At 50.3% G+C, this 23,698-nt stretch overlaps 1 protein-coding gene across 3 annotated transcripts in view; it reads left to right on the top strand.

Moving 5' to 3' along the window:
• Nucleotides 1–23,698, top strand: part of GALNT14 (polypeptide N-acetylgalactosaminyltransferase 14) — a 109,776-nt gene that overhangs the window by 33,053 nt on the left and 53,025 nt on the right. For all 3 annotated transcript variants that reach the window (XM_068407318.1, XM_068407328.1, XM_068407339.1), the window contains exon 2: nt 8,313–8,482. In XM_068407318.1, the coding sequence (XP_068263419.1) occupies nt 8,313–8,482 (170 nt within the window). The remainder of the gene's footprint in view (nt 1–8,312; nt 8,483–23,698) is intronic.

The raw sequence follows: 23,698 nt of genomic DNA, 5'->3' as shown, positions 1-23,698 counted from the left end.
GCTGCCTTCCTTTCTTTCCCAATTAGTGCCCTGTGTAATTGCTGCTGACCTTCAGGGGAGCAGCTCTCGGGCTCGCCCACGCTGTGCTGACGGCGGGCAGTGGCACTGAGCGGTGGCAGTGGGCCGTGGTGGGGCTGCCCGTGCTGCTCCGGCTAACGTGGCACAATGGCCACAGAGACGCTCTGTGCCATCTCCCGACGCCCTGGCGAGCCTGGAGGTGGGTGCTGAGGGGAACCCCTCTGGCAGGGGGCAAAGGCACTCGGAGGAGCTGGCGTTGGTGGAGGTTGGGAGGACCCAGGGGCTGCGGGTGTCCCACAGCTGGTGGGAGCAGCAGTGAGGGCACCAGTGGGAGACTATTGCCATCAACACGGGGGGCTCACCAGGGAGCAGAGCTGCTGCCAGACCAGCGGTTTTCCACTTTTTTTTTTTTTTTAAAACCTGGAATCTTAAAAAAAAAAAAAAAATTCTCAGTGGAAGCAGAGACTCTCTTGTAGACTCTTAAAACCTATTTGGTCTTGTTTGCTGTCCAGAATTACTGTTTGCAGACCCATTAGAAGAGTTCGCAGGTGCCAACGGGCTCGGGCTGACCTCACTAATCCTTTCTTGGAGGGTTATGGGGGTGCCCAGACCTTTTTTGACGGAGGCTTGGGAAGACCGATGCAGCCCGAGCACCATCAGTTAAGTGTGAGCAGTTGATCTGAGCAGTCCCACAGCATCTCAGGGGAGCTGCGGGCAAGAAGAGGAGAAGATGACCAAAAATCCTCTCCATCCTCCTGCTTGGCTCCTGGCACAGAGAGAGCTGGGTCTTCTCTTTTCTTCAGTCAGCAGCTTGTTTTGTGCTGACCTCCTAAATATTCAGCTCATTATACAGTGTAACGTATAAATAAAACAGAAGCAGGCAGCAATATTCTCCAGGAGGATATAATCGGCTTCCTTTCCTTTTTAATTATACAGGATTTGTCTTCATGTGTCAGGCTATCCTATGGGCTAATTTATTATTTTAGTGAATTAAAGTCTGTGTTTTTACACAGTGAGGCGCTTCTGTAGGGCTGCATGCCTGCACCTGATTTTGGGGGTCCAAGAAGGAAGAGCATCTTTTCAAGTGGGAACACAAGGAATTTTGTCGCTGCATGTTGTTTCTAGAGGTCAGTGGCCTGGATCCTGTGCTCTTCTCCATCGTCACAGGGAGGCAGGAGGTTCCTCAAACATTGGGACAGGCTGCCCAGGGAAGTGGTGGAGTCACCATCACTGGAGGTGTTTAAAAGACATGGAGATGTGGTACTTAGGGACATGGTTTAGTGGTGGAGTTGGCAGTGCTGGACTTGGTAGTGCTAGGTTGATGGTTGGACTCAATGATCTTAAAGGTCCTTTCCAACCAAAACGATTCTGTGATTCTATGATTCGGTGTTGGAGATGACGGGGATCATGACAGGGATTCCTTGGCATCTGGCTGGGGCGTGCGATGCTGGCTGGCAGCGTGCATTCCTTCTCTCCCTGCGAAAGCAGGACGGTGGTCTGATGCTACAGCCAGTGGATAGGAGCATCATCCACGTGTGAAGCTCAGGCCCAGGCTGCCTATGGGAGGTGAGGGTTATATTTTAACCTGGCACCGCTGCTGGTGTGGTGAGTGCTTGCTGATAAGCATGGTGTGAACCCTGAGCTGACTTGCTTTCTCCTAAGGGAAGCCCTGCAAACAAAATTTGGCCTTTCATCAAAGCAATGAATCTGTCGTCTTTCCTTCCTTGCAACTTGGAGTCCCCTGCTCCTGATTTGCAAATAAATTCCCCATTTTGGTGGCTGCCCTGGCCATCCGTTTTAAAATTAAAGCTTTGTGATGCCCTTACTGGAAAAAGCATCAATAATTCTCTGGCAGCTTTTCGTGCTGTTGTGTTTGGCTGGAGACTTCAGCAGATTTAAACCTCTGGAGGGTGTTTTGGACCCTGTATATTGTTTACCACAGATATAGACAAGAAGATGCACAAAGACCTGCTTCTAGTTGTGATCGACTTAACGATGTCCCAGCTGCCCTAGCCCTGGGATGGCTCCTTGCACTTAATCAGTGGCCAACAGCCTGTGCTGATGCTAGTTGACCTTGGGGACAATCAGAGGAAGACACTGGAGAGCCTGCTCCAGAGCCTGAATAGGGATGTTTCCATCCAGGCAGTGGTCGCAGCCGTAGTTCCTGAAGGTCAAGTCTTCTTCCGGTTCTTGAAGGTCAAGTCTTCCTCTGTGGCCACGTTCCAGCCTTTGTCAGTCCTGTTGCCTGATGCAGTAGGTGTCTTAATTGCGTAAATGCGTGTGTGCAACACAGAGTGATCCAGACACTTCCCCACCAGGAGTGGGTGTTAGAGGGTGCGTGGTGGTTTGGAGAGAGATGGGTAAGGGAAATGGGGCAGTGGGCAGGGAGGGCAGCAAAGGTGGTGATAGCATGGCCTTGGCCCCAGGGCCGAGTGAGAAAGTGGGATGCTTGCTGGAAGGTCCTCAGGGACTCATGTTCCCTGCTGAGCTAGCAGAGGAGGAGGCAATGCTCTGTCCTTTGAAGATGGAGCGGCATGCCTGTGGATGTGCACAAGCAGGGAAAGGTCATTGGCAGCGAGAAGCTTAATGGTGAATGCTCAGAGCTTCTCCGGGGACCCCAGCTGCAGGACAGGCTTTGCTGGAGAAGTGCTTTGCTTTAATTAGGTATCCATATTAATATTTTATTCATTTTTTTTGTTGTTCTTTCTTCCCCTGGCAAGAGGGGTTAGAGCAGACTCAGATCTGCAAGTCTCCCTTGAGAGGCAGCAAATCATCTCCAAGCAGTGGAAGATGCCGGCCCTCCTTGGGGCAAGGTGGGATCCTGGCAGACATGGGTCTGCTGTGCATCCCTGCGGGGTCCTGCAGGAGGTGCCACCAATGTGCATCTACATGTTGTGCCCAGGTACCAGTGCAAGAGGAAGGGAGCTTCACAGCTCTCAAATAAAGGAACTGGAGCTAAAATCCCTACGGGACAGAAGGCTAAGTAAGGGTGGATGGTAGCTGGGGCCCAGAGCTACCTCTGTTTCCGATGCATCGTCTGCACAAAGCTGGAGAAGACGTCACGGAGCCAATGAAGCACTTAAGCAAGTACTTAACTTCAAGCATTTAAACAGAGATTTCTGTGGGCTCCTCCAAATGTCTGGAGTTGCTTGAGTTTGTATTTAAGTGCTTGATTGGCTTGAGGGCTGTGCAGTTTGGGGAAGGGTGATAAGAGAAAGGAGGTGTGGGATGTGACCCTTCCAGGATCCATGCTGGAGGGCACTGGAGGGCGTGCTGCAGGATGGGTACGAAGCCTGCTCTCCAGAGAGCCACAGCCTGATTTTGGCACCACCACACACTCTTTGGATGGGGCAAAGAGCGTGGCCATGGTGGTCTGTCTCCACCTTGTACCTTGGGGATGAGGCCATTGGGTTGTGCAGCACTGTGCACGTGGGTCTAAGCCAAGCCGCAGGGCTCTGGCATCAGGAAAACTACACCAAAGCTTGACTGAAGGATCTCGTACCTCAGTCTTCCATCTGGGCTGTTTGGGGAGACAGGGAAGAGGATGAAGGTAGTGTGGTGCTGCCTGGCTTCCTTCCCCTCTGGGACTGCTGTCCCTTTTAGTGCATGTGCTGGCACTGGGGGACGAGGAGGGATGAGCCCTACCCTGTTTGAAGTATTATAATCCTTTCAGATGGCATTAGCGCCTGGGCCGGTAACAGCTCTATAATTGAACCTCCTGCTTGCAGGGGCCCCGCGCTTCAGCGAGACGTTTAAATCTCATTTATATAATGCCTGGTTGCAATTCCTGCTGGAAGATTGCCCTTTGCCTCCGGTGCCCCCGAGCTGTGCCGAACACGCACATGTGCTCCAGCCATTTGCAGGCAGAGGTAGAGGCAAATTTGGCTGCTCCCAGACCCCCTTGGGGTCATTGTTGCACCTGCACAGGCAAAACCCCTTTGCCTGGCCAAAGACTGGGGCTCCTGGGCAAACCCCGTCAGCTCTGCCCACCCACCGGGCTGGCTTGGGTTTGATGCCTCCTGAAAGGATGCGCACAGTGCCGGCCTGATTCACCTCAGTCTAATAGCAACGCTCAGCAGCCCCAAAAGGAAAAAGGCTTTTATTTTAGCAAAGGCTTAAGTTCTCTATTTTAAAACAGCATAATGAAAGAAGAAAGTGAATCAGAGTCTGGTTTTGGCTCACGCCGCCCACTCCTTTCCTTCCTGGGCATCTAGAGGCTGGCCCTGGGTACCAGCACGACCTGCCCGTTCCCAGTCACTGCTGGCTCCGCTTGGGCCAGGTTTTTCACCCGAAATGCCCTTTCCCTGGAGGGCTGCCTCACCGCGGCCAAGGTGCTGCCTCACTGCGGCCCAGGGCCACTGCCCAGGGTCCAGCCTGCTCTGGCCTCCCATGTTGGCGAGGGGTGCCGGGCTGCTGGCGGGTGCAGGCAGGATTGGGCAGAGCATCCCATGGGGATGCGGCGGGCCCGCGGCAGCAGCTGGCTGGGTCACTCGTTCCTCCTTCCCACTCCAGCGATCCCTGCTGCACTGTAATCACACAATTGTTATGCCATTAAAATGTCATATTCGTAGAAATCCACATAAACAAGGCATTAGCAGTTGCCAGAAAATTGTACTTTTGCTGCTAATGACCCGCTCTCCCCCTGCAGCACCACTCCTTTTTTTTTTAAATATTATTTTTTCCCTTTTTTTTTGTTTCTGAGCCGTGATTTAAGAGGCAGATGACGAATTACATCTCTGCACTGAGAGGCTTTCGATCTTTAATGTACAGTTGCTGTGAAAAGCTGCCTCCATGCTTGCTCTGGGGGTTTACCCTTTGCTAGCGAGGCGGCGGGTGGTTTTCGGGGGGTGCTTTTAGCAGGCTGGCGAAGGAGAAGGCTCTCAGCGAGCCCTGCTCTTGGCTGAGCGCTGGTGTGAGACAGGAGCTCCTCTCTGCAATGAGTTTTGCCCATGTCTCCTTGCCTGGGGGGGTCCCTCTCATTGACACCCCCGGGGACACCCCAATGCGATGTCGGAAGGGTGGCACTTGTTTGCCCAGAGCGGCCGGCTACCCCTTGGATATTTTTTTCCTCTCTTTCCTGCAGACTCATTGAGTCTCTCAAACTCTTTTAAGCATTGACTGTGTTCCCTATAATTAATACCAGCCATTAGACTGCAATGTTGAAAGAGAAATTACCTAATTCCAAGAAAAAAAATGAAAATTTATTACTAGTACATGAGAGAAAATGAATATGAGACTTGGAGAGAGGAGCCCTGTAGAAGATAAATAGAAAGGCAAGTGGAGTATTGACTTGATCCTTTTCTAGTGCAGGGTAATTTGGCTTCTAAAGTGAGTTAGATCATAATAAATTAAATTTAGATTTCTGCACATCAGTTAAATAACTCCCAAGACAGAATTCTGGTGTGAGGAAGAGGTGATAATACATGGTGGAAATATTATAATGAAGAGCTTACCCAGTAACCCGTAACTGATGCGCTGTCTCTGGGTGAGCGAAGGGGATTTCTCCTTATGCTTTAACTTGCTTTCCCCATCCCTGATCAGATGCTGAGAAACAGGTGTGTCCCTGCGTGCAGGTGAGGGTGGTCTCCTGCCTCCCACCACTTGCGTAGCTGGGAGCTTTTCATCCGAGGCCACTGCCTCCCTTTCCCTCGCCGCTTTGCGCAGGTGTATTTTTGCAGAAGTCAGTGTGCGTGTGTGTCCGAGCATCCTGCTCCAATTTTGGTTACCCTTGTGGGGAAACTTGGGATGGGAAGCTGGGGAACACCCAGAAGATTTGGACAGGAGATGTGGATTGAAAGCAAATGACTGAACTCGAGTATCCACTTCTGGGTGAGAAAGTTAGTCCAGTCCCTGGGCTTGTTTTGTGGCCAGGTAGTGGTTAAAATAACTCTTTAATCTCTATTTGGCATCTATTTGCTCTTAATCTCAGATGTGTATTTAGCTACCTGATATTTAGAAACCATCCTACTGATAGCTTTCCTCGATCCAAAAAGCAGAGCCTGTGTGAATCAAGATGGGCTGATGTCTTTCAGGTGGAGATTTCATGAGGGTATTAGTTATTCACTGCGGTGTGAAACAAGAATGCAACCCTTGGAAGCAAGGTATATCCAGGGCAGGATGAGAAGCAAATGCCATGGGATAAGGCGCTGGTATTTGTCCGTGTATCCGTTTATCACTGGGACCCCCCAGTAACAGGACGGTAGTAGGGTTAGATGGATGCTGGGTTATATGGATGCTGGGGAAATGCCATCCCAGACCTCAAAGCACTTGCCAGGACCCTCCTGCGTGCCGACCCGCTGCTTCTGCTGCCCTGGCCAGAGCCTCGCTGCCCTTGCAGCATGTGCAGAAGCTCCAGTTTTCCTGGAGCCACGGCTGCTCGTGGGAACCTGCCAGCCTTCCTGCTCGAGCCGTTGGATGCTTGCCCGGCTGCTCCCCTTCCATCTGGTCCAAAACTATTGGATTTAACTGACATTTAAAAAAAAAAAAATATATATATATACACACATACATCCAACAGCCTAAAGTGCTATGTGGCTGCTTTTAAAAGCCATTTCTCTTCTTATTAAGTTTGATAAAGCTAACTTTTACTTTCCTTCACAGCATTAAAATTTAAGGACTGCAACTCCGTGGCAGTTGTTTTAACGGTGCCAGGCCTCCCGGGGTCATCATGAAATCTTATAAACGTCAGGCTGTCGGTGGCTTTGCAGTGCAATCGTCTCCCTTTTCCCTGATCCTTTACTGCAGCAGTAAATCATGTTTCGCAAGATGCCTTAGAAAAAACATAAACAATATTTATCACCTTGTGTAAGTTGGTCCTCCCGAAAGCCCACAGGCAGGTTACGTACATCCTCCTCGTAAACCTCCTGCAGTGACCTTACTGGTTTCATAGCTTTCTCCCAGCCTTGAATAACTTTCTGCTGGTCCTGAATAACTTTCTGCCAGTATGGCTGGGGGCTCGGAGGTGTCTTTTGATCTTCTCTGCACTGGGCTAAGTGCTGGAGGAGCTCCTGAGAAGGCCATAGGGTCACACCGGGGGAGGATGAATATGATCCTGTATCTGGAAACCCCTGCATCCCTCTTGGCTTTTTGGGGATACTCGTGTTGCTGTGCCCCAGGGTGGTGTGGGGCATCATGTGGCTGGAGGCGCCCAGCTTGGTCCTGCCATGGTTCAGTTGCAGGAGCCAGTGCTCCCTCCTCCCCTTCATGTGACTAGAGAACCACACTGCCGGATGCAAGTAAAATCAATTACGGGATAAAAATCGCCCATTTCAAAAGCTTCATTTTGCGCTATTAGGAGGCAAAATCGGCTTTGAGATGGTGTGAACTGAGGAGGGGAGGAAAAAAAAGAAGAAAAGAAGAAGAAAAGATCAATTATTGGATAAGATCACAATTTTCTTTAGGGCTGAGATGTCTGTAAATCTTTGCGTCTCTCCATGTTACATGTAGGCTGAGATCAAAGAAGTTGTGCTGCTGTAACGATGAGATCTTATCGGCGCTGCATTGTGCTTGCTGGCTCAGGCGTCGAGGAATGCTTCAGCCCCCTGACAGCATCATGCTGCTGAGGGATGCTTAAACCCCCTCATGGCACCAAGCCACCAAGGGATGCTTAAACCCCCTGACGGCTGTCGGAGCTGTTGAGTAACCCCGGAATGCAGATCCTCCATCCTTTTTGGGGGGACAGGGACCACATGGGCACATGCTTGCCTGCTTTTCTCCCTGTGGTGGGGCTGAAGTCCTCAGTGGGAGACTTCTTGTGGCAATGATGGACCGAAATTGGGATGAGAGTATGATGGCTCCTTTCTTCCAGGGTCCTGTTGCTGAAGCCAGCCCTGGGGCCAGGGTACAGCTGTGGAAACGTGGGATTGTGCTTGATGAAACTGCTCCTGTCTGATGACCCTTTCCTGCCTGAAGGGTTACAGAGGCGAGGGGGCATATGGTGTAAATACCTTTGTTTTTTGGCTGGAGAGAAATTAAAACCCTAACAAGACCTTTGTGCTTTTATGTTTCTTGAGACCATGCTGTTTGAGAGGGGGATCCACCAGAGACCTGAATTTGGTTTCAAATTAGTCATTTTAAATTCAAATTGGCAGGTTCTCTTGGACATGCTGTTTCAAGACCTAGGAAAAAAACAAAACCTGAATACCTAAAGAGGCTCCTTGTTAGCCTGCTCTTGTGGTGCTTGCCCATGCCGCGGGGCCGACCGACCTCCGGCGGGGCTTGAGGGGACCTCCGGAGCGGGGTCAGATGTCCACCGGTCTCTCCTCTCTCTAATGGGGCTGACTTTGTGCGCACAGGGCTCGGACGTGGACTGGGACGACCTTTGGGATCAGTTTGAAGAGCGGAGGTACCTGAGCGCCCGGAAGTGGAAGGGCGGAGAGGACCCGTACCGGCTCCATGCCTTTAACCAGCGGGAGAGCGAGAGGATCCCCAGTGACCGCGCCGTCCGCGACACCCGCCATCACAGGTTCTGCCTCCCCCCTGGTTTCTTCTGATCTTCCTCATGAAACTTCACTGTATGGGTGTATAGTCCCATTCCTCTTCAGGGCCGTGGTTTTGGGATGCTAGGTGGGTCTGGGCCCTTCACTCACGCCCAGTGGGTTCACTTGGGATTGATTCTGCCTGGGTTGTATATTTAGGATTGAATCTTTCACTTTAGTTGATTTCTTGGCACGTCTGGCAGTCCTAAACCTATTAATTAAAACCTGTATAAATTATTCCAGGACCACAGGGAAAGAAAGGAAAAGCCTTTCTTTTTTTTTCCCTTCAGAAAAGTAATGGGTGTGAGAGAGTGCATCTCCACGACGGGCGAAGTCTTCACTGGTGCTGGGAACTCTTGCTCTGCAGAGGTTGCAATGAGGTGGTGCAAGGGGGATAAAATAACTGTAGAGCACTTATTTTACTCTGCAGAGGGAGGAGTTAATGTGGAGAATAACGGACTATTGGTGAGTGAGGGGGAGAGGAAGGTAAGAACTTGTTGGGTTACTAGCTGCTCCAGCACCATCGGTGTCAAAAATATCCTTTGGCACCCAAAGGACCTCTTCGGAGAGGCAGGGAGGATTGCAGTGGGGGTTGCCTTGCGGAACCCACACTCCCTTGGTTCTGTCAGCATGAGAAGGGCCGGGTGGGAGTTTTGGTGCACCCTCACTTGCTGTGAATGTGGCTGTAGCCTCCCTCCAGTCGCCACTCCAAACTCACCAGGGAAGAGCTGCCCTTCGCAGCTGCAGATTGTTGATGGTCAGTGGGGTTAATTGTTACTCTGCTGGAGAGAGGGATGCTGGAGTGTCCCTCTGGTGCAGGAAATACCCCCAAGGTTCCCTAAATGCAGTTTTCCTCCTTGTCCTCCGAGGGCACAGCATATGCCTGGCCCTGGGCGGCAGTCTCCAGCCCACAGCTGGTACAAGCTCTTCCCGAGGAGCTGTGCCTGACATTACATCCCAGCCCGCTGGCAGCAGCCGTCCTCTACTGCCTTCTCCTGGGAGCCCTTTGGGGGAAGTCCTGCACTGGTGGGAGCTCTGTGCTGGACCCAGCCATGGCACCTTGCTGCCCAGGCTGCACCTTGCTCCCAGCTCAGAGCGACTCAACTCCTGGCATCTGACCCGATTCCGAATTTCCCCTGTTCCAGTCCAAATGCAACACTTTTAGGATGAAATGCTGAAACAGCACCAGTTCTCCAGCCCTATAGCAAGCAATGTGCTTATTTGTTTATTTATTCTTTTAGCTCCTTTTCATAGTAAGGACCAGGTGCTTCTTTCTCCGGAGAGGAGCTGTCAGCCCTGATGGACGCCTGTTATAGCTGAGCAGAGAGCGAGCGTGCTATTCCTGGAGAGAATTAATGCCAGGGCTATTAACCAGCTGCCCTATTAAAAGGGAAGATCGACTCGGCTGGCCCCTCGCCGTACCCCCGCTGCGCAGTGGCAGCCACCTTGTTCCTGGGCGGTCGGGTGCGGTGCTGAGTGCTCCTGCGAAAGAAAAGTTCTCATTAAGGAGGAAGCGAGGGCATAGCATGTGGGAGGGGCTGGGGCTAATTGCATTTGCTTCCAATTTCCTTAACCCGGTAATTGGATTCTGATTTATTGAATATGTCTGAACAATGCTGCGGATGATGCACCATTAGCCGAGCATTAGAGAGGCCATGGAGGAAATGGGGCTGCTGGGAGATCTGGGGGAGGCAGGCGCTGATGGGTGAGATGAGGAGGGAGAAGGGTCTGGCATGTTAGCCGAGGGGGAGAGGAGGGTGCAGAGATTGCAAAGCCCTCTCTGGAATGAAGTCCTTGCTCATGGTGCAGGTGTCCAGGGAGCTGCCACAGGTGATGCTCTGGCACTACTGTGCAACCTGGGAGCTGGTCCTGAATTGCCCAGCGGAGCTGGGTGGGAAAGCGTGGAGGAGCATGGCCCACTCTAGCAGCAGGGAGAAATTGCTGGTGGCTGTGCAAGAAGAACACGTAAAGAGAGTTCAGTATGGGGTTGACTAGGAGAGGTCCCTCTTGTGAAGGGGAGAGCAGAGTACTGCAGGCTGGGCTAGCAGAGAGATGGGGAAACCCCCAGGGCTCATGCTGCGTGACCTGCTGGAGGCTGTGCTTAGAGACTTGGTTTTGGTGGCAAACCTGGCTTAGGCTGCTTTGTGTGAGCCAGACTGGAAGTGCTCAGGTTTTCTTATATGATAGATAGTGAAGCCAGAGTTGGACCTCAGTTCTGCTCCAGCTGTCCTTGGGGGAAGGTGCATCCTAGCACAGGCCCCACACCAAGGGGCACCACTGTGGCGGGAGCCATGCCGAGGTGCTCCTGCCCATCCACTGTTCTCGAAGAAAGTTTGCATGAGGGGCAGGAGACTTTGGAGAGGGTCTTACCCACCTCTTGAGCAGGTCCCCATGGGTGAGCAGGCTCTCCTTCAGCATCTCGGCCACATGTTGCCTGAAGCAGCTTGCTCTGCTCTCTGACCAGGTTTTCAGCATGTTTGTTCTCCATCTCTTATTCCCTCTGTATGATGCATGGCAGTACGAAGACTCACAGACCTGCAGACCACAGTAATGCCCAGAGACCAGCACATCACAGTCCTGATCCTAGTGCCCAGGATGTAGGAGTGCTGCTTCTTACAACCCCTCTGTGGGGTATATTTCACCAGGATGGTTGCAGAAGATTTCCTGGAGTTGTCTTTGCTAATCTAGCCAAGCATCTGGACTTGCCAACAATAGCTGAATATACAAAATCTGGCAAGGGCTGAGCAGCAAGCGCCTTGCCAGAAGGTCATGGAGAGGGCAAATACTTTCAGCAGGGTGAGATATGGCACTGACAGACAGTTGCTTAGCAATGTTTGCTGGATTGATTGTGTTTTTAAATTGAAGCTGGTGGAATGGTTTCAGATGGAGAGGAATCGCAGTGCTCCGAGGAATCGGAGCTGGAGAAACCATGGTGCCTCCTTGCCTGCCTCTGGCCAGCACAGGGCTGCAACCTCGTGGTTGGTTTGTGGGTGATTTCAGACAGGGAAATGCCATGGCTTCTGTGGACTGCGTCATGTCCCTCAGCCTGGAAGATCTCACAGCGACAGCATTGCTCCTGCTGACCTGCCTTCATTTCCCTGGTGTTGTGTTCCTGGTTGCACGTTGACTCAGCCCTTGGACCACCTGAAGGGATGTCTTTCTCTGGGAGAGGACCACTTACAGTCCTGTGGTGGTATATCATATCCCCACCAAGAGTCAAGGTTAAAAAATCCTCATGACCACAGCAGCAGGCTGGACCTGGATCTAGGTGGCACGTCAACATCATGCACAGCCAGCTCATGCCGGAGTGGGTTGCTAGTCCCCCTTCGCCATGGTAGCCACATGCCATTGGGATTACCTCATCACCACATCCCACCTTCTGCAACTCCCACCAGCAAACCACAGGACCAAAACGGCAGCGAGTGAGTCAGTGCCGGGTGCGCACACATGGGGAGAGGAGCTGGGGTTTCCAGTATTGCTCAGCGGCTTGGAAAGCCGACAGGGAGGATGCGTCACCCCCAGCCAGAAGATTTTGTCGTGATGGCTCCTGGGCTTTTTCCATCTGTGGCAGACAGCTCTCGGGGAGGCTGGAATTCACCACACGGTTGCTCCATATGCTGCTTAGGCTGACCTCCGCCTCCCAAACGCTCTGTTAGGTTTAATAGTTGTGCAGATGCTGTTGTGGCTGCCAGGCTAGGCTGGGACCACAGGTTGTGGCCAGCACCAACCCGAGCTGCGGTTTGTGCTTGCTGGCGGTGGCGAAGCAGAGAGCTGAAATTGGGGATGAAGAGAGTAGATGAGAGGGTAGTGGCTGGAGGAGAGGTAAGAGCCTCCAGCAGACTTCTCTAGCTATGGCAAATCACGTGAGCAAACCTCAGGCATCCCCAGCTGCCTGTTTTCCTCTGTTTGTCTTGCTTTTTCTCCTCCACAGCGCCGATACGAGTTTAGTAGTGCTGTCTCAAGAGCTGGTAGAGTGAAGAGGCCAGGGATGGAGCCCTCTCAAATCCTGGCATAAGGCAATAATCTTCTGAATTTTTGAAGCTCCCTCCCTCCATCCCTGCGTCCCAAGTGCTTTACAAGAGGCCCTACCTACCCAGCTAAGCTTGAATTTTACAGCTGCTGGAGGGGGTGCATTTGTGTGCATATGTGCATGTCTGAGAGAGAGAAAACAGCTGCTAAAATCAAGCTGTGATTGAAACGTGGGGCTGGCAGGGATGGATACTGGCAGATATGAAGATCAGGCATTGCATCATCTGCTGAAGTTGAGAGCATCCTGGCAGCCCGGTGGCCTGCTCACGCCAGCTTGTGCCCCCTAGAAAAGCTCTGCCCCTGTAGTCTGTCCTGTTCCCTTTGCAGGGAACTACAGACACTGTAAGACTTTCTCCAGGTTTCCTCACTCCAAGCGCAGTGCGGTGCCAGCTGGAGAGTGTCCGTTGGGTGGGAGAGCTGCCCAGGGCTGGTGGCTCTGCTCGTAGGGACAGTTCATGGAGGGATGGGAAGAGGTGATGCCTATGACGTTCCCCAGGGGCAGAGAGCTGCTGTCTTGAGTTCTTAAGGTCCAGAAAAGTCAGGATTTCAGCCCTGAAGCAGTACATGCTGCAGTATTATTTTGACCCATTAATTGCAGCGTGCATCCCAAGGGTGCAGAGGCTGCACGTTCAGCATTACGTTGGAGCAGCTCTAGTTGGGGTAGTTGAAAGTACCTGACTGTGCTGTGCGTGGGGATGACCAGGAGGAACACACTGTTCTGAGGGTGGTCCTACCTCTACCAGGTGTGGTACCTGTGTACACGGGCACGTGCGGCTGAACGTGCATCTCTGCCTCTGCACACTTCCCACATGTCCTCGTGTCCCGTGTGAATGCGTTTGGCGTGCGGCACGTGAAAGCGCGTGTAGATGTCCATGTGCAGATGGAGTGAGGGCAGCTGCATTGCATGCAGGTTTCGAAGTGGCTTCATTTTTGGCTGAGTAGATGATTGCATCTCAGAAGTGGCAAGCAGTCAAGTGCACTGAGAATATTGTAATATCTTCTTGGAAGTGAAGAGTCGAAGAGGAGAAAAGTAGATTTTGACAGCATTGCCTTCGGCTTAGCATGTTTATGATCCCCTTGGACTTCTCACATTGCCTTGTCTTCCTTCAACTTCATTGCCCGCTAGACCAAAACCACTCTGAGATGACTCGAGGTGAATACTGGGTCTCAGCAGCTAGAAATGCATTTCGTACCCCACATAGGGATTTAGACATCTTATCTTTCTTGCCTGGTTTCTTGAGAGTCTCTAAAGCAGGAGCTTAATGTCTAGAGAACAACATAGGTGGAAAAACCCATCTTATTCCACAGGCAGGGCAGAAGTGGGGTTCTGCTCTGATGTCCTCAGTGGTACCTGAACATTAGACCTGCAGAAGCAGGTAGGTACCTAGCAGGTGGCCAAACCCCCTTTGAATTTGAGGGAAAGTTGGCTGGGATGTTACCTGGATGGACCTCGAACAGTTGAGAGTGGAACCGAACCTAGAGGTTTGCCTGGTCCACTGTTGCCTTTCCCTTTGCTGACTCCATACATTTCTCACTGTGGCCTCTGGATTGTAGCTGAGCTAATCCAGTTTCCTGCGTAATGCAGACTAAGTCCTGAGGGATTCTGTTATTTTTAAAATTTGCTTATTCAGGCAGTGTCTTGCGAGTTGCTGACTCTGGATATGCTGTGTTGTAGACCAGGACAAGAAGTGGTGCGGATACAGGTGTGTGTGCACGTGGTCTCCCTGCGCCTGGTGCTGCCGGGTGCATCTGCTCAGGGCAGAGGGGTGGTGGGACAGCAAGGATTGGGGCATGTCTGAGCAGAGGTGCCTTGAGTGTGGTGGGGATGGATGGACCTCTGTCCATGAGGATGAATGGAACTGTACAGTCTAAGATGTGAAGGAGGCACCCTGGTGAGGAGGGTGGGGGAGAGGGAGTGCTCAAATGCTGCCACATCTCCAGACTCAGCATTGGTGAAAGCTGGAGGAGGTGTCCTCTGTGGCCACGTGTGCGTGCTGCTGGCTGTGCTCTGTCCTGCACCTTCTTGTGTGGGCTGGGTGCTCCTTCATGAGAAGTGCGTGGTACCCTGGGGAGACAGGGCTGGCAGCACCTTGTGTGGGCTGGAGGTGGCTGGATGCAAGGGGGTACGGGTCTCTTCTTGCTTTGGGGGTTCGTTATTAGCTGCTGTGTGACTGCCAGCAATATCCCAAAGAGTTTTTTCTGTCCCTTGATCTGTTATTCCAGCTGTTACACTGTTCTCTGGGCAGAGCCAGGGCATTTGTGATTTTATTACAAAATAAGATTTATCACATTTGGGCAAAGTCCTGTATGCGTGAGGGCTGTCCCGGGATCTCTTGCCTGCAGAGCATACTCTGAGGCTGCATTAGCTGGATAAGAGAAGATCTGAGATCCCTCTGCCTTTGGTCTTGGTCTCCTTATTTCTAATGACAGGCAAGAGCACAGCATGACCCTGCTAGCAGGCAGTTACACAAGTGAATGGTGGAAAACACATTTGAGACGAAAATATCTCCGTTAGGAAACAGCATGGTTTCTTTCGTCTCTTGGACACCAGACCCCAAGAGGTTGGCACTCGACACTGTGTTTTTCCATCACGTCCTTAGGCTGCGATCTCTTGGGATGAAGATCAGTCCATCAAGTATGGCAGGGGTTGGCGTGTGTCTTGGGGATAAGCTGGAACTGCCTGATGTGGCCGAGGTTTTGTTTCTACCATCCATCAACTGGCTTTTGTGGCCTAAGTTTGAAATTTTCACAGGCTGGGCAATGTCTTAAGAGAGAATTGCTCGTGCCTCTTCTCCTGTGCAACCTGGTAACCCTTTGTCAGTGGTGAAATAGCTAGCACAGGTTGGTTATGTCAGGGAAAGTGTCTTAATATGTTTTGTAGCTTCTCTTAATGCAGTTCAGCAGCTGAAAGTCAGTGAAAAAGATGCCTTTGGGCAGCCAGCTCGCCAGCCACTGATCAACCATTTGAGATCCAGCTGTACCAGCTATGTAAGTGGGGATTGTCAGATGCTGGGATTTATTTTATTTTTAGGGAACTGTTGTTAACTCTTCTCATCATAGTTACCCTGTTTTCAAGCTCTTCAGCCCTCCAGGAAGTCAGACCTTTGCTATACAGGCTGGTTACAAGCAGAGTCAGTTCCCCTAACTGGGAAAATTTGCTGTCTGCTAACAAAAGACACAATATGGAGCTCCTTTTATCAAAACCTATTACCTGTAGCTTTGTGATAGAGTTTATACCTGCTGTCACTCGCAGTTTGGACCTATGTGTTGCTGGAGAGCTGAGGCTCTTGAATGACCTGAAGCGTGAAGCCCAAAGTTCAGTTTCGGGGATGCAAACTGGGAAGGTCACACCTGGCCAAAGACTTAAGGGTGAGGTGTAGTTTGAGTAAGGGTGTGCACTGTGTCCCCCAGATTACCACGCACTAGTTCTTTTGGCCTCCCAGCCCCTGTCAGACAGATATAGCAGCATCTCGTGATTGCGATGGCCAGTTTATTACCCATTGCTCCTGGGCCAACACTGGCTTTTGCATGCCTGTTGGCTAAATCTGACCCACCTATGACTATAGGTGGGCCAAAATCTGAGTCTTTCACTCAAAAGAGTTGAGTTCTGCACTTCGTAGACTCAGTCCATCTGGAGTGCCCACCACACATAGTGGCATTTTGTACTTGGTCTTCTGGGTGAATTTGAACTTGAAACTCCAAGGAGATTTGAGGAATAGATATGTGATCAAAACTCAGAGAGATTATTTTCAGGTAGTGCACAGAACAAGGAGTACTGAGATTTGCAATTGTTGGCACTTAAGCAAGGAAAGCAAGACAGCTGTTAATCAGAAACGGGCATCTCATAAAATCATAGAATAATTCAGGTTGGAAGACACCACAGGAGGACTCTGATCCTGCCTCCTGTTTGAAACAGGGTCAGCTGTGAAATCAGACCAGGTTTTTCTCTCGTTGCAGGAACCACTGAGCCCTCTGGGGCTTCTGCTTCTCAGGCTTGGCCCAGCGTTTTGTGGGAGCTGACATAATTTACAAGCCTTGATTGCAGCGCACGTAATTTGTAGTACTTCTCCCCCAGCTGCCTGTGTTTGTGTAACAAGCTTTGAAGTTTCTGTAATAATCGTCCTTGCAGCACTTGCATTACCCTTATCTTTCCTATATTGCAGACACTATGGGCCTGATTCTCCAGTCACTCGTAGCGAGTGCATTTAAATGAACGGAGGGGTAGGTGCATGTCGAAGCACGCTTGCTAAAGCCTCCCGTCCGTGCTGCCTGCCATCTTTTCCAGGATTGATCGTTACATCCATAGCAAATCTGTGTTTCAGGTCCGTGTGCTGCTGTGTGGTCGCCCTGATGGAAGACTGCTGAGGTGACTGGAGGCCTTCGTCCATGTGGTTAACAAGCAAGAGTCTGTGCTGCTGCTTGGGTGACGTTGATGTGTTTGGTGGCCTCAGGTCGTTTTGGGTGGGACAGCAGTGAGGGGAGTTCTCTTATCTCCTCTTTTTTGGGTCCATCACCTAAGAGCAATGCACATAACTACTGCACTCATGTATCGCTTCTGGCTTGACATTGCAAGGCTTTGCTGGTGGTGAGGTTGCTTAGACTCCAGTGCAATCCCCATAGCATTTTAGTATCAGCTTTCCGTGCTGCTCGGGCTCTGCAGCTGTTTTCATGCCCTGCTTTCCACGGTGTATCCTTTGCAGTGCATCCAGTTCAAGATGTGGTGGCCTTAGCACTGCATCCATCCAACACTGCCATAAAGACACAGTCTCCTCATGTGAGCTGGCCAGAGCTGTCTTACAGCCCACATCAGCAAAGGAGAAAGCCTTAATGGCTGGGCTGTGGGCAGCACCCTATCTTTTCCCTATGTTTCCATGCGCTTCTCGGTCCCTGGTATTTCAGTATATGCTGTGCACACAGAACTCCACAATTTTTTCCTTCACGTTTGTGTAAATCCAAAACCACTTCACTTCTTCCAGTAGAGAGGTTATTAGTTTACCTACATTTCTCTGAGAGAACAGGACCCATAATTTGAAGTGTTTCCCACTACAATGCCTGAACTCACTGGAGGACTGACTGTGACCATCTGCTTTGCCTTTCCTCATGGAAGGGAGGAAGGTGCTTGCTAAATACTGCCTGGACTGCAGGGCTGCGATCTGTCCAGACCTCCGCTCAGAGAACATTGAGGAAAAAATTGGAAAAAAATAAGTGACCCCGACTCCTCGCTTCAAGCTAGAACTGAACTACTGAACTTTTCTCTTTCATAAGGCTTGAGAAAAGTCAGTCATAGTTTTTGAACCACTGCTCAACTGATCCCAGGTTGTGAACTGTGCCCTGGAGTCACAGGCTCTGATGCTGGATGTTTGCGACCACCAAGTGGGGCAGGATCTGAAGCGCAATAAGATGCTGCAGTTTTATCTCTCGAGGGCTGCATAGAGAAAGGCAGGGTGAGGGGCTTTAATAGAAAATGGTACTGGGAAGGGATGCTGGGGCAAGGGCAGTGAGAGGCTGGTGTTTCTCCAGGAGGAGGCTTGGTTACATCTTGATCATGGATGCTATAGGGAAATGGCAAATGTGACGGTGCTTATTCTGCAGCAGTGGATTTGCAGTCCTATTCCTCCCCCTCCTTTTTCTTGAGTGAGAAGGATGAGGGCGACTTTTGGGAAGGAACTGAGGAGTGAGCCAGACTGTATGAGGAGCTGATGGAAATGTACAGGCGGGTGTTTTGAATGCAGGAGGATGTGTCAGTTAAGTGGCTGTGTTACTCACTTTTTTTCTGGAGGGCAACGCTAGTTATATCTGAAAGAGCTGTGCTAGGAGTGTGAGTTATGGCACTTGTCTGCGCAGTGAGCAGAAATGATTCCTGAGCTGTGTTCTCAGCTAGAAGGTGTCTGCAGGGCAAAGGGGATCGGCAGCATGGCTACTGCGAGAGCCCGTAGGACCTCGGTGCCCTGGAGCCTGGCTCCTGGCAGTGAGGGTGACTCTGGACTGTTCCAGCAAACACCATAGTGTAACATTAGATTTCTTACGTGCTATGTTTTGTTTCTCCAAGTTGTCCCTTCTCGCAACCCCACAGTGCCTCGCTGGGTAGAAAGAGCATCCGCATGGGACACGCATCCTCCCAAGGAGCTCACTCAGGAGCAGGCACAGCCTCCACCCTAGCTGTCTCTTCCCTGGAGGAGAACACCTTTATTTTGTTTGGACTGATGTTTCGATTGCCAAAAAATGCTGTTTCAGAGAGAAGAAAAGCTGAAGACAGTTTCTCCCCCCTATCCAAGTGATAGATTTCTTTCACCTAAGTTATTTTGGTTTTGTTTGCCCGTGAGACAGTTTTGATTTCGTTTTGGAAATTCCCCACCCACCCGTCCATTGCATTTTGCCAAGAAAAACACATGCACAAAATAGTTCTCGGTCGATCTGAAATTACTCTTCCCTTATCCTCTTCCAATTTCTCCATTTACTCTGCTTGCATCCCAGCCCTGTTCTTAGCAGCCTCGTGGGGAGGTGTTGCGTGCTGTACCCCCCGATGAGAACTGCTGTGCAAGCACTGTGGAGACCTCCTTGTCCACAATTCCTGTGGGAATTTGCTTCAGTGGTCAGTTGCCCCCCCTGAGAACAGGTTTGTTGTTGGGATGGAAGAGTTGGGGAAGCCCTTGGGGTTTCCCTCTTGTTGTGCAGACCCGGGTATTGGAGCAACGAGGGAGGAGATGGCCCCAGAGCTGGCACCGGTGACGGTGCCTGGGGAGAGGGAGTTTGGACTGGTGCTCCGGTGCTGGAGCTGTGAAGCTCTTGGCTGAGGTGCAGTGCCTTGGTTTAAAGCACCCTTTGGTTAAAGCATTTTGGCTTAAAGCATTTGCTTACGGATATGGTTTAGTGGTGGACTTGCCAGTGCTAGGTTAACGGTTGGACTCGATGATCTTAAAGGTCCTTTCCAACCAAAACGATTCTATGATTCTATCCTCTGTACCTGAGGGCATAGAATGGGATGAGCAGAATACGTACAGCCTTTGGAGCAGGGTTTTGCCTCTGTTAATATTCTACAGCAGGTTAGTTTGTGTTGAGAAGTAACTGCTGGTTAGATGTACTGTTAGCCCAGAGTTGAGATGCTGTCTATCCATCAATACTGCATGTCTCTCTCCAGCTTCCAGTCTCTTGCTCAGTCCCTTGGGAAATGGCAGATCTAGTACTGCCAGGGCTAATTATTCTTCAAGACAGAAGACGTGATAAAATATTAACCTTTTTCAAAAACAGAGCCCCAGTTAATTAGCTCCACTTCTGCAACACATTCACCCAGAGATAAAAGCTCGTTCCTCAGATATCTGTCTGTGGCGTGGTGATCTTTTTGCCTGTCCCTGTCACAATGGGGGATGGGGAGGGGGGAGAGCTGGGAATTTAATAAAAGACAGTGACCACAGTTGCTGCGCTCTGAACACAAACTGCTCCGTTTCAAGGTGAGCAGCATCCGGGCATGGGCATCGCTGCTTTCATTTGAGAGGCTGAAGCTGGAAATGGAGACAGAGCCAGTGGTGGGATCTATTCTGCTCCCCATGCCTGGGTTATGTTGGTGTTGTCAGTGCCACGTCTCTGGAGCCTGAATTTGGGGGCTATGCAGGTGGGCAGGGCTCAGTAGAGCTGAGTAAATAAGTGTTTTGGTTTTTTGGTTATTTATGAAAAAAAAAAAAGCCAGGAGTTAGCGATTTCAGGATAAACCAAAAGCAAAACTGTCAGTGAGTCTAAAAGTAAAAATACAGGAAAACTTAAGGCCAAAGAGACGTTTTTCTCATCCTGAAAAGGAAAAAATTTCATTTAGATCTCAAATGTTTTTGACACTTCTAGTCATCTAAAAATGACAGGCTGTATTTAAAAGCAAGTGATTTCAAGTATCGGATGAAAAGTAGAGGTTGGGCTGCTCTGGAACAAATGATGTGCTGAAGTGGAAGTTATGCCGCGACGCGTGTCAGCAGCTGCCGGAACCACTGGTGGGAGGACATGGTATTGCCATGGCAGTCGCTGTGCCGGGGGGAGGGCTTCTTCCCACTGGAGGGAGGGATTGGGGATCTCTGATAGACCAGGATTGACTGGCAGCCCCATGCATGGCCCTCAGGATGGATGTGCCAACACCAGTCAATTCATGGAGGCATTAGGTCTCCTCTTTGAACTCCATGTGCCTCCTTCCCTGCAGTGGACAGAGAGGATCCTGGGGTTTTTATAGGGAAGAGAAAGCCTTGCTTGTCTCGGTGCCCATTGCAGAGTGCGATGCGGCACCCTCCTGAACCATACCAGAGTCCGCTGATGACTTCATGATGGACATCGCTTCATCACCAAGTGCTTTGGCATGCCTGAGGTGCCATTGATCACTCCCTGCTAGAGTCATCCTTTGCTTTTGACTGCTATAACGTATTGACCACTTGTCTTACAGTTATTACGTGCCATCGATTACTTTGATAACTTGCTCCAAGTAATTCTGACAGAATGAAGTTGTTTGTTTAATTTTCGTGCTTGTCTCGGTATTTCTATTGACCAAATACACTTGCGTAGGCTGAAATCGAAGTCGAGTATTAGTAAGCGATGGAATTAATTCTCTGAGGCTTGCTACTATTGATAATTAAGGCTGTGAGACAGTTACTTCCATCAAACTCTTGTTTGTTTGTTATTTCAGCTACCCAGCGCCTTAAAGTCCTACTCCATCAACTGTAGCAAAAGGGCGATCACAGGCAATGTTTCGGGGCCATTTGGGTGGATTTTCGCTGTAAGTGCTGCAGATTCCTGTATGCTTAAAGTGTTTTTGAGCTATTGCAGCATGGAGCTGGATTTGTACTTCTCCAGTTACGACTAAGGAGGCGTTGTGGGGATGGGGACTTTCTCTGCTTTGATTTGCCACGTGGTGCCAGGAAGCTCTGGTCAGAAAGCATCCTTCCTAATGAATCTTTACATCCGTGGTTCTGACCCTCTGAATTGTAATTTCATGTTGTCCTGGCTTCTAAAGATCTTTAATAAAGGATTGGTGACTTTCCAGGAAGGTGCAAGGTGCCAGATTTTGCTTTTACTTTTCACCAAGTGAAAACCTTTGATGTCAGCTCTGGTATTCCAGTAAAACTGGCACCAGAAATTTGGCCATGATTTAAAATTCTACTGAAAACAAAGAAGGTTCTTTTTTTTTGTTTGTTTTCTTTTTTTTCACTTTTGTTGGCTCCTTTTTTCTTTTTGCCTCAGTTCTGAGGAAGGAAGGGTGGGGGAAGTCAAGAAGCAAGACAGACCCTGAGTCTGTGTGGAGGGCCCTGGAAGTCTGAATTATTCATGAGCTGCTTTGAAAATCAAGACACACAATCTGGTTTAACTTGTTTTTAAATGCAGCCGTGCTATTCTCTCCTTCCTTTTTAGTAGGTTCTCTTTTTTTTCCTTCCTCCCCCTTTCCAAAGACAAAAATCCAGCGAATTTTTAATAAATTATAAATGCATCATCTGTCAGTTTTGAGGTTCGCAGGCAGCAGCACGTCATGTGCACAGAAGGTTATTTTTGCCTTCTTGCATTTCCCCCTTTCTTCAAATTTAGCTGTTTGATTAATTTTTTAGATATCTATCTTGCAGGGAAAAGAAAGAAAGAGACTGAAAGAGGCAGTGAGTTAGAGGAAATACTAATTGTGCATTAGCCAAATATAGCACTGTTTCAATTTCCAGAAGCTGTGTAGAAAAATGTCCTTCTTGGTCAACCCAAGAAGGCTGACCTTCTCAGGTCAACCCACAGTTGAGTTGAACCTGGGTTCCTGTTTGCTGGTTCCTGTTTGCTGGTCCCTGCTCTGGTGGGCAGCGTGCTTGGTGGTCCCCTCCCAAGGCTTGGAGCTGCTTCCCTCCAGGCAATCACTAGCTGTGACTGTCACATTCATAGTAGCACATCGACTTCAGAACACAGAGGCTGAGAAGACCTCTTTCATCGGTGACTGCATCTTGTCCTGCCCTCAGGAAGGCTTTTTTGCCCATTTTCTAGTATTTTTGCAGTAGCATGTGCTGGGGAGGGGAGAGGTGGGGACTTGGACAGGTTCCTCTGGGAGTCTAATCTACAGCCAGAACTGGTTTAGCACCCTGGCAGTGTTTTCCTAATGGGCTTCCTTACAGTTTTATCCAATTACGTCTAGTTAAAGCCTGCTAAATAATTCCTTGTCAGCTCTGATGCTAACCACCATTGAATATTTGTTGCAGATGTGCCTCTTCACCCTCGCTTAAGCCTTTGCATACCCCCAAGTCTTCTGCTCAACTGGGGATTCCTCTATTTGGATCACCCCTGTTTCTCCCAGCCCCAGCAGCCACTGAGGCTGTTGCATGCCACCCTGGGGATTTTTCATTCTCTTGGGAATGCAAACCTGAGGCACGTGCCAGTCCAGCACAGAGAAATCCTACCGACCTTTCTCAAGGGTACTTTTGTCACTTTGGCAAGCCAAACTTGGCATTGCCAGCTGACATCTGACTCCTTATCCCTTGTTCTTCCCTTTTGGCATGGCTGCTTTCCAGAGCCCTCCACTTTCCAGCTGGTTTTTCAGCCTCTCTTTGCTCTAGGTGTTTTGGTGTTTCGATAGCACCAACCTGCCCATGGTCATGGCCAGCCCGAGGTGGACCTGCAGGACCCGGATAGATGCAAGAGGGTCTGTAGCTGGTGGCAGTCTCCACAGCCACTGCTCTTCCTGTCATGCTACGAAAGTCATATATGTGCTCTGAGCAGCAACGTTGACGCTCAGATTGTGGTTTGTCCTGGTGGAGTGGTCAGCATCAAAGCTCTTGGTGTTGTGGAGGAAACCGCAGAGCTTTCTCAGTAGGTCTTGGTCCCAGACCTGACCCCAAGTGCAGGATGTGCAAGCAGCCTGCTCACTGCTAGCAGCTGTTCTCTGGCATGGCCCTGGGTGCCAGCCACTGCACGTGGTGCATGGTGGTGCTGAAGATGTGCAGCAAAGCAGATCATGGTCAGTCCTCTGTTTGGCAGCCTCATCCTGATTGAAGGGGTGCAAAGCATACCCATAGAAGGAGGAGGAGATGCTGGCATATCTTGGGAAGACAAAGTAGGATTTTGAAAGTCTCTCACAGCTGAGTGACAAAATATTTTGAGGTAACGTGCAGGAAGGATGGCTTGGGGAGAGCCAAGAAGAACAGAGGGTGGTGACAGGAGGTGAATGTCATGAAGAAGGCCAC

This window comes from Nyctibius grandis, chromosome 1, assembly GCF_013368605.1.
Source record: "Nyctibius grandis isolate bNycGra1 chromosome 1, bNycGra1.pri, whole genome shotgun sequence".
Taxonomy (NCBI): domain Eukaryota; kingdom Metazoa; phylum Chordata; class Aves; order Nyctibiiformes; family Nyctibiidae; genus Nyctibius; species Nyctibius grandis.
The sequence above is the reverse complement of the archived record's forward strand: the minus strand, read 5'-3'. Positions and strand labels throughout refer to the sequence as shown.